General features: G+C 37.7%; 1 protein-coding gene across 1 annotated transcript in view; it reads right to left on the bottom strand.

The window, feature by feature from the left end:
* Positions 1 to 1,441: 1,441 nt before the first annotated feature.
* The window catches only part of SEC23A (SEC23 homolog A, COPII coat complex component), a 28,450-nt gene continuing 21,147 nt past the window's right edge, over positions 1,442 to 8,744 (bottom strand). The window contains exons 18-20 of the mRNA XM_068192874.1: positions 7,736 to 7,891; positions 7,083 to 7,148; positions 1,442 to 2,871 (exon numbers count right to left, since the gene is read on the bottom strand). Of these exons, the coding sequence (XP_068048975.1) occupies positions 2,782 to 2,871; positions 7,083 to 7,148; positions 7,736 to 7,891 (312 nt within the window). The 3' untranslated portion in view covers positions 1,442 to 2,781. The remainder of the gene's footprint in view (positions 2,872 to 7,082; positions 7,149 to 7,735; positions 7,892 to 8,744) is intronic.

The raw sequence follows: 8,744 nt of genomic DNA, 5'->3' as shown, positions 1-8,744 counted from the left end.
GTGAACTCCATCTGATTTTATGATCCTGGCAAAATTTTAACTTCAGAATCTCCCATGTTGCTCTCTGAGACAAATGTATTTCCCAGATGGCAATGCTTCAGTTTTATACATGTCAAGTGAGGAACTTCAATTCACAGCCTGCCTAACAACATGAAGAAAGCAGCACCTGGCTGCTTTGTTCCCCTACCTCTGACTTATCATGGATAATTTTCAGTCTTTAACTTGCCAGTCCTTAACAGAAGGGTCAGCACTGTTTTATCCCTCGTTCTGCAGAAGGTTAGCTCTTCCGAGTCTTTTTTTCAAAACCATTTGACCAACTCTTCATCTGATTTCTGATCTGTTTCCAGCCAAAATCAAATGTTCAAAGGAATCATAAATAGATCAACTTTGAGTGTCATGAATATTGCAGATTGGTAGAAACTCTTCACCAAGAAACCAAATAATACAGACACTAGCAAGGACTTAGAATTGTAGCAATTTATCTTTTTTAAACTACTTTCTCCCATAGCACAACCCTACAAACACATTAATTTAAAATGTTGATCAATTCTTAGTGAACAAATGGCTTCCTTCCCCTACTGTAGTTCCCCTGACCTATGCCAATGTGTAAGAGGTATTGGATCACGTAGATGAATGAGATGTTCTAAGTTAGCAAGACTGGATGGCCTTCACTAAGGAGTTCTAAAGGAAGTGAGACATGGAAGGGCAGACGTGCCAGTGAACACTTATAACTACAATTACAAACAGTCTCTGTGCCAGATGACTGGCTGACCACTGCCCATGTCATTCTCATCCACAAAAAGGGCTGTTGAGGGAATCCTGCAAGTTACAGACTGATGAGCCTGATCTCAGTCCCTGGTAAAGCTGTAGAGCCTGTAGTAAAACTTATGAGCCTACAGATAGATATAGACATTTTGAAAAGAATCAGCATGCCTCTTAAGAAGGAAAATCCTGTCTCACTAACCACAGAGTCTCTGGAAGAAGTGAGTAAGCAAGAGAAAAAAGGTGATACATCAGACATATCTGAATTTCAAAAAAGTCTTTGACAATGTTAAATACTTGATAAGCTAATGTTGCTAAGAAATTGGTTTAAAAAGAAATATTAGAAGGTGAAATTTGGTTAAAGGGTAGGAAGAAAAGCACAAAAAAACACATTCATTATCATGACTTGGTGATGAATTGACTTATTAGGCAAACTACCTATCAAATAAACTGGACATATTAAGTGCTACAAAAAAAATTGTTAAAGTAGTTAACTCATTTAAATTAGCTTATATTAGTTAACTAGTTAAAATTAGTTAACTAATTTAACTACTGGAAGTTAAATTAGTTTGATACTAATTATTACAAGAACAAAAAAAATTATTCTAAATTTTATCACTACTACCTTTATTTCTACACTTCAAGAACTGACAGAAACCAGCGCAATAAATACAAGAAGTGAGAGAAAAACATGTATTTTATTTGTATTGAGGCAAAAGGAGCTCATCTCACTTAGATCAAAGAAATGGAGAGCAAATTATTGAATCATGTTTTTAAGAATTTACAGAAAACAGAAAAAACATCTTCATGTTTATCACACCAATAAACAACTGAATTTCCTATGAACTCTCTATTCCTTTAGACTTGGCACATTTTTTATTGCCCACGACCACACTTTACATCTTTTCTTGTCAGAATGTTATGTTACTTATGTAAACATCTGTTTTAAGTGTAAACTTCAACAAGTAAATGGGAAAGCCTACTAATTTATCCACCCCAAAAAATCAAGTATGAACTAAATATCTAATTACATCATATTCTATGTAATACTGTTTCAACAAAACTATAGCCTGTTGAATTCATAACAAAAAGGAAGCTGAAACAAAAAGCAGATGTGCAGTGTCATGCATTAGTGTAATAACGTCATAAGGCAATAATAAAAAGGTAAATTTTCTTTTAACTATACTCACCAAGACAAAAATCAAGCTGGTTCTCTTAGTTCATTTTGGTAGTGCAGGATTTCTTCTAAGCTCAAGCTGAAAGTGTTAACTTTCAGCATATTCACCTGTTACTGTGTTTGATAAGATATTTTGGTCAAAATATATGCGGATTTAAATTTTGTGCAACAGTGGAGTTTAAATGTTTTTAGTTCAAATTCTTTATGTTGAAATAAAGAAAAACTCTGTTCCCAAAGAATCACATAGGGTAAATGGGAAGAAATACTTGAAATTAAATAATCCTAAAATAAACAACTCATGAACAGTAATATCTCTGCAGGAAATAGAAGTTCATCAGCCTAAATCAAAAGACTAAGTTAATACTATTCTTAGAGGCTTTTTGTTGTTGCTTTGTTCACTTGAGGCTCAGATTGAGTGAACACAAGTAATCACATGGCAGGCTGGAAAGCCAGACATTACCAAAAATTTCCTTTATTGTTCAATGGGCCTTTGTACTGCAGAGCATAATCAACCCCAACCATTTTAAACAAGACACTGAAATCACATCTCAAAGTTGTTGCAAATGATCTCAAAGTAATTACAGTATCACAGTAATCAAAATTACTGTTCTTTTCCTCTGCTTATAACTTAATCTACTACCTGTAATTTTTACAAACTGCAGTTCACATTAAAACATTTGCTGATAACAAAGCTTTTCTTTGAAAACAACACTGCTTTAGATCTAGTCAGGCAGCTTGTGCACATCAGAGCAATCTGTCAAGAGAGACATGGAAAAGGGTAAAGGAGAAAAAAGCTGAAATATGGCTGCAGTTTATCTGTGCCTCCAATGCACTGCAGAATTTCAGGCAGCACTTGAGACAGCAAGTTTCTTCAGATGATCCATAAATACTTGTAAGCTGACATCATCAGTAAGAATGGGTGCTCCAGACTCCTATGAAATAAGGGGGAAAAGGAGAACTGATTATACACATTGTGAAGAAAAAGCATTTTAAGACACAATATGTTCCACTGAATAAACATTTTATAAATTTAGCAAGATCTTAGAAGCGCATCATTGCTGAAATTCTGACAAAAAACCCAGCAGACTGTACATTTACATAAATTTTCATACATTTACATGAATTCAAGCATAAAACACAACCACATTTTCTTCCATTTTAACACACAGAGCAATGATGTGCTGTATAGCAAGATCTTTACATTAGCCATACAAAACTCAAAAGGGTTTTTGACAGCTGCCAAATATTAACTTAGAAACTGTTACATGTAAATAAAATTTCCACAGTATAATTCCTGCATCGTTCCTACCTCAGTAGAGCAAAAAGGAGAGAAACAGTAATATGCAAATGACACAAGCAACAAATCAGTATCTGTCAGTGAAGCTCAGACATATCAAAATGGTGAAAGGAGGAAACAAATCCCCTAAGGGTCTGATTTGACACCAAGTGAAGGTCATCCAGCTTTCCCAAAGAGAGGTGGGTCTATTCTCCCCTGTGGCTCTGTACCACCTCAGAGAAAGACAAAAAGCATCTGAAAGTCATGAGCAGTCAGATCACAAAAGAATTGAAAAAACCTTTTTGGTGGATTCTTGCAATTTCACAAATCCAAGAAGTTCAAAATTGTCATGTTTTAATTATTATTTTTAAACAAATTTAATGAAGTCAAAATAAACCAGCAGTTGGCAATTCTGCAAATATAACATAGTAACTCCCTTAAGTCTTTTGAGACCAGTCTACCACTATTTCCGTTTACAGATACAGGAAGAATTCCTGTACAGCTCAACTATTCAACCTTTTCAAAGGTACTAAGCATCCATATTTCCAAATAAAACCAGAGCTGTCAGAACTCTTGTAAAGTCTTCCAAAACACAGACACAAAAGTCTTAATGAGGATGCTCAGAATTGGTGCTGTTTTCTGAGAACTGGCCAGAAACAGTTCTCAGTGAATGATCAAGAGATAAATCCAAGTGCAGCAAGATTTCTTGGATCCCTACAATACACAGCCACTCTGAGGGAAGGCACACTAAATTAGCTATCATCTGATGGCAGCAAGATGAGATTAAAGGATGCTGTACTTCCAAGCCTGTCAAATGCAAAGTCTGAGCTCTCTTATATAAGAATTATAGAATCATTTACACGGAAAAGACCTCTAAGGTCAGTGAGTCCAACCACTAACCCAGCACTGCCATACCCACCACTAAACCACGTCCCTAAATGCCACATCTACACAACTCTTAAATACCTCCAGGGACGGTGACTCTACCACTTCCCTGGGCAGCCCATTCCAATGCTTGATAGCCCTTCCTGTGAAGAAATTTTCCTAATATCCTCTGGTATATTGAGGCCATTTTTTCTTTTGTATTGCTTTTCACCTGTGAGAAGAGACCAACTCCTACCTGGCTCCTTTCAGGTAGCTATGTAAGGTCTACCCTGAACCTCCTCTTCTCCAGACTAAGCATCCCCAGCTCCTTCAGCCACTGCTCACAGGACTTGTGCTCCAGAGCCCTCACCAGCTCCATTTCCCTTTCCTGGACATCCTCCAGCACCTCAGTGTCCTCCTTGCATTGAGGGGCCCAAAACTGTACACAGGACTCAAGGTGTGGCCTCACCAGTGCTGAGCACAGGAGGATGATGCCTTCCCTGGTCCTGCTGGACACTGTATTCTTGATCCAAGCCAGAGTGCCATTGGCCTTCTTCACCACCTGGACACACACTGGTTCATGTTCAGCAGCTGTCAATCAGGACTCCCAGGTCCTTTTTGAAAATTTCAACTGCATCTTCAAACACTAATCACATAATAGAGATGTACAAAAAGTTTATCATTATTTTCTGAAAATGCTTTCTATACTATTAAGGCACCTGCCTGCTAAAGTTTGAAGAAAATCTTTACCTAGAATATTAAAAATCAAACCAGGCAAATCATCACCTCCTGAAACATGTTTTCAGTGGTGTGTGGGTGCCCTCTTCAGGTCAATGTGGACTTTCAGTTGTGCACAAAATAAAATATGAAACAATCCAGGAAGGTCATGAGAAAAAAAGAGCAAGATGCAAATCAGCTTTAAATTTCTCCCAGACATAATATTTCTCATTTCATAATTAGTACTCGATTCAACTTTTTTTTACAAAAGCCCTGTACCTACAAGAGCATATTATCTTGAGCACACACACTGCAGTGCCCCTAGGGAGGTTAATACATCATTTCTTATGCTACCCTAGAACTGAATTCTTCTCAGCATTAAAATGGACAGCTATCTTTTGCAAGATATATTACTCTCACTGGTCCAGCATAAAAAATTATCATACAGATCAGTTAAAGATTTTTTTTTTGTATTTACATTTGGAGTACTGTTTTGTTTGCTTACTAATTAAACAAAAAACAGTTGTCCTGTACTGCTGGAAATGTGGAAACTTCAAAAAATTCCAGGTAATGTTTAAATTAAAAATAAGACCTTCCAAACTACAGCATGTGTGCACATGTTGAGGGGAAACACAATGAAGAGAAGCACTAACAAACTGCTGGTTAGATTACCAACTTTGGAAGCAAAAGAATTTGGGATTTGTGTTCCAATTGTGCTGGACCTGACTCAGTACAGAATTTTCAAGTATTTTCACTCTGGATCTCAGTGTTGTTCACTACCAGAAGCTTCATTAGAACCAATTCATCCCTATGAAAATGTAAATTAAACTTACTTGACAAAGTGACTGCCATAAAATTGCTACAGAGCTTTCTCACTCATGACTTCAACACTGTACATGGTTTAGCAAAATACTGTAAGAGTACAGTTAATATGTGGCTTCAAATGACTGATGCCATTACATTTGCATGAGAAGATGACACTGCACTAGCATTTACTACAGAATGTAAATGTGGAAGGAGATAATGGATCAGAGATGCAACAATTCAAGAATGCAAGCTGCTACAGAATGTTTAACTTCTGAACATAACTATACTGTCCTAAAGACAAGATTTGAAAACCGATTCCTGGTCAATCAGGCCACAGAATTTCTGGAAAACATCAATACACTGGCACTGGTGTATTTTCCAGTTTTTGCTTATAACTACGTTCAAAACTTATTTCCCCTATTGCAAAAAAAGTCCCTTGGACTTCATTTGTGGAAAGCACTCTCATTTCCAGTATTTTGAAGGTATTGATAGCTCTGTGATACAGGTGGACAGGAAGATAACAATACAAGGCTGCAACATGCTGACTTAAAGAGAAGGCCACCAGGCAAAGGTCAAGCAGCCTTACTAATGGCTCAGTCAGGTGGAAGAAGCAATACTGAATTGTTACTGTTCTGTTCTGCCCTTGAGCATTATACACACATTTTCATCCACAAGAGAGCTCAGCCCGACCAAAGCTGCCTAAGTCCTCATTGTCGCTCATTTATATATGAAAAACACACCCACCAATATGAAAATAATAAAGCAGCTGCCCTTCTTACATCTTTCACAGAAGCAACAGGGAACATCCTATCTGACTACAGCAGGTATAAAATTATTGTAATTCCACCGTGGTGTGGACAAGAATATGATTCTACCTTTCAGATAGGCTGATGGGTTTGCTCCTCTCTCCCTCCAAAGTAGGAGCACTCTTTTGTAAGATCTGCATCTCTGCTACTTAGCAGAATAAAACTAAACTTAATTACTGGTGAAGTTGAGCTTAATGAATTGTAAATTGTATACTTAGCTTAATCAATCATTGTCTAGCCTTAGAATATTTAGTACTAAGGCAGTAAGTGCACTTATCAGTGACTATTCCAAATCTTTTTATCTGTTGCCTCAATAAAATATCTGCTTTTGACTTTGCAAAACTGTTTCAGTGAAAGTCCTTGGAGGGGCTCTGTCAGGCAAACATCAAACCCACAGTCTTAAGACAACACTGTCTAAGAAAGTAGGCTAGACATGAAAGCAGCCTAACACAAGCTTAAAATAGTAAACCAGGTAATTTCTGTCTGAAGAAATAAAACCCATTTTTCTTAACTTTTGTAATTTTGATCACATCAGACCAAAACTGCATTTCTTTTTCAGTTTCAAAAACTTTGTATTATTACTTGTATGTAGGTAATGTGCCCCTTCACTTGCCTTCTGAGACAGGGGTGTAAAAATCATGTACACAAGGTTCATGAGCAGATTCATACTCACCTGTCCCCACGCATACATATTGTTATGAGTCTGAGAGGGATTTACTTTTGAAAGCAGGAAACGAGCCTTTAAAAAATAAAACAAAGACAATAAATTGATCTTCTCAAACAGAATTTTCCTGTACTCAGAAAAAAATTGCGTATGTATGGAATATGTCATTTCTATTATCTGGAGATACAGACACTGCAAACAGCACCTCTGTAAATAAAGCCACTCGCTGATTCCACAGCGATCATGAAGAACTGGTAACTTTCTGATGCAGCTGAAAGTAAGCTTTTGTCTTTTTCAAGCACTAGCAAAGCAAATGTGAATATCAACAAGACATTAATAAGTTTTTAAAAAATTACACAAATAGTAATTCTGGCATTGTTTCAGAGACCCAGACAAGTACTGTCTTTTCTGCCCTACACACCTTACACAAAGAATATGACAGACCAAGTCAGGATGATTAAAATAATAATACATAGCAGGATTCACATATTAGAGAGAAAGCTACTATTAAATAGCTTGTTCTGTAAAAGCTTTAAGAGTCAAAACATTCATTTGCAATTTATATATATTTTAGCAGAGAAATGCATGTTTACTACCAAAGATATCTCACAACATTACCAACATATCCTTTCCAAGATTATATAATATACACTTCACCATACCTGGCTTCCTCCATGCTCTGTATCAATGTATCTGGGCATTGGAAATCTGGAATGGAGAATTTCTTGGGCATCATCTACTGGAGCTTGTAGCAAGTGGTGGAAATTTTCATATTCTGGCATATCTTGGTAGCCTGACTTACGCCACTGTGCTATGGTCTGGGCACAGGGGAAAGAAAGAAGTTAGAACTGATTCACCAAACTTTCTTAGAGGATACACAGGTCTTTTCAGAGGGGAATGTGCCATTGCTGGCCTCTTTTCTATCACTCGTCCCTTTCTACCCCATAGTATGTAAGTTAATTTTTAAAAGCCAAGATGTGCAAGTAACATGCTACTAGATTTTTTTCTTCAAACTCTTAACAATTTGTGGCCCATTTGTATTTCCTTTTTTTGGGTCATCTTTTACATGCCAAATATTTTGTTTGGAGGAGGTCAAAGATATTATTTACACTTCTCTAACATGCATGTCTATGACATATAAGAAATAAGTATTTATACTGATACTTTTGAGAGTCTGTTGCACAAGCTCCCCACCCTCTAGGAGTGAAGCTGGCTGCTCAAGGTCAGCTCACTGATACAGGCAGCTGCTGGGAAAGCCCTGGAGGGACCCTCAGCAGGGGCTCCTCCCTCCTCTGCTTGGCAGCTGCTTTTAAACTGAGGGTCTCATTCCTGGCTCCTGTCTGACCTACATGCCTGTAGCAGGCCGTGTACCTACTGATCTAGACCCCCACTCAGGGACTTGACTTCACAGCCAGAAATTGGAGCTGCCTCATCCCCATCAACTTGTCGGGTGATCTGGACCGAAAGCTGAGCCTGGCTACAGCCCACAACTGCTCTGCTTGCCTTGCTCAGTGACAAGACTCTCCCTGCCTTGCAGTGATGCTCAGCCCCTGTTCCCCTTCCCTCAGGGAGCAGGCCACCACTGCTGCTTACTGACAGCACCTTACAAAAATGAGGTAATATTCTGCTACTTAAGAAGTGTCAAAGTTTAGTAAATATTTTTGTCAGTGT

The sequence above is a fragment of the Anomalospiza imberbis genome, chromosome 6 (assembly GCF_031753505.1).
Source record: "Anomalospiza imberbis isolate Cuckoo-Finch-1a 21T00152 chromosome 6, ASM3175350v1, whole genome shotgun sequence".
Classification (NCBI taxonomy): Eukaryota; Metazoa; Chordata; class Aves; order Passeriformes; family Viduidae; genus Anomalospiza; species Anomalospiza imberbis.
This window is presented reverse-complemented; position numbering and strand designations above follow the sequence as displayed.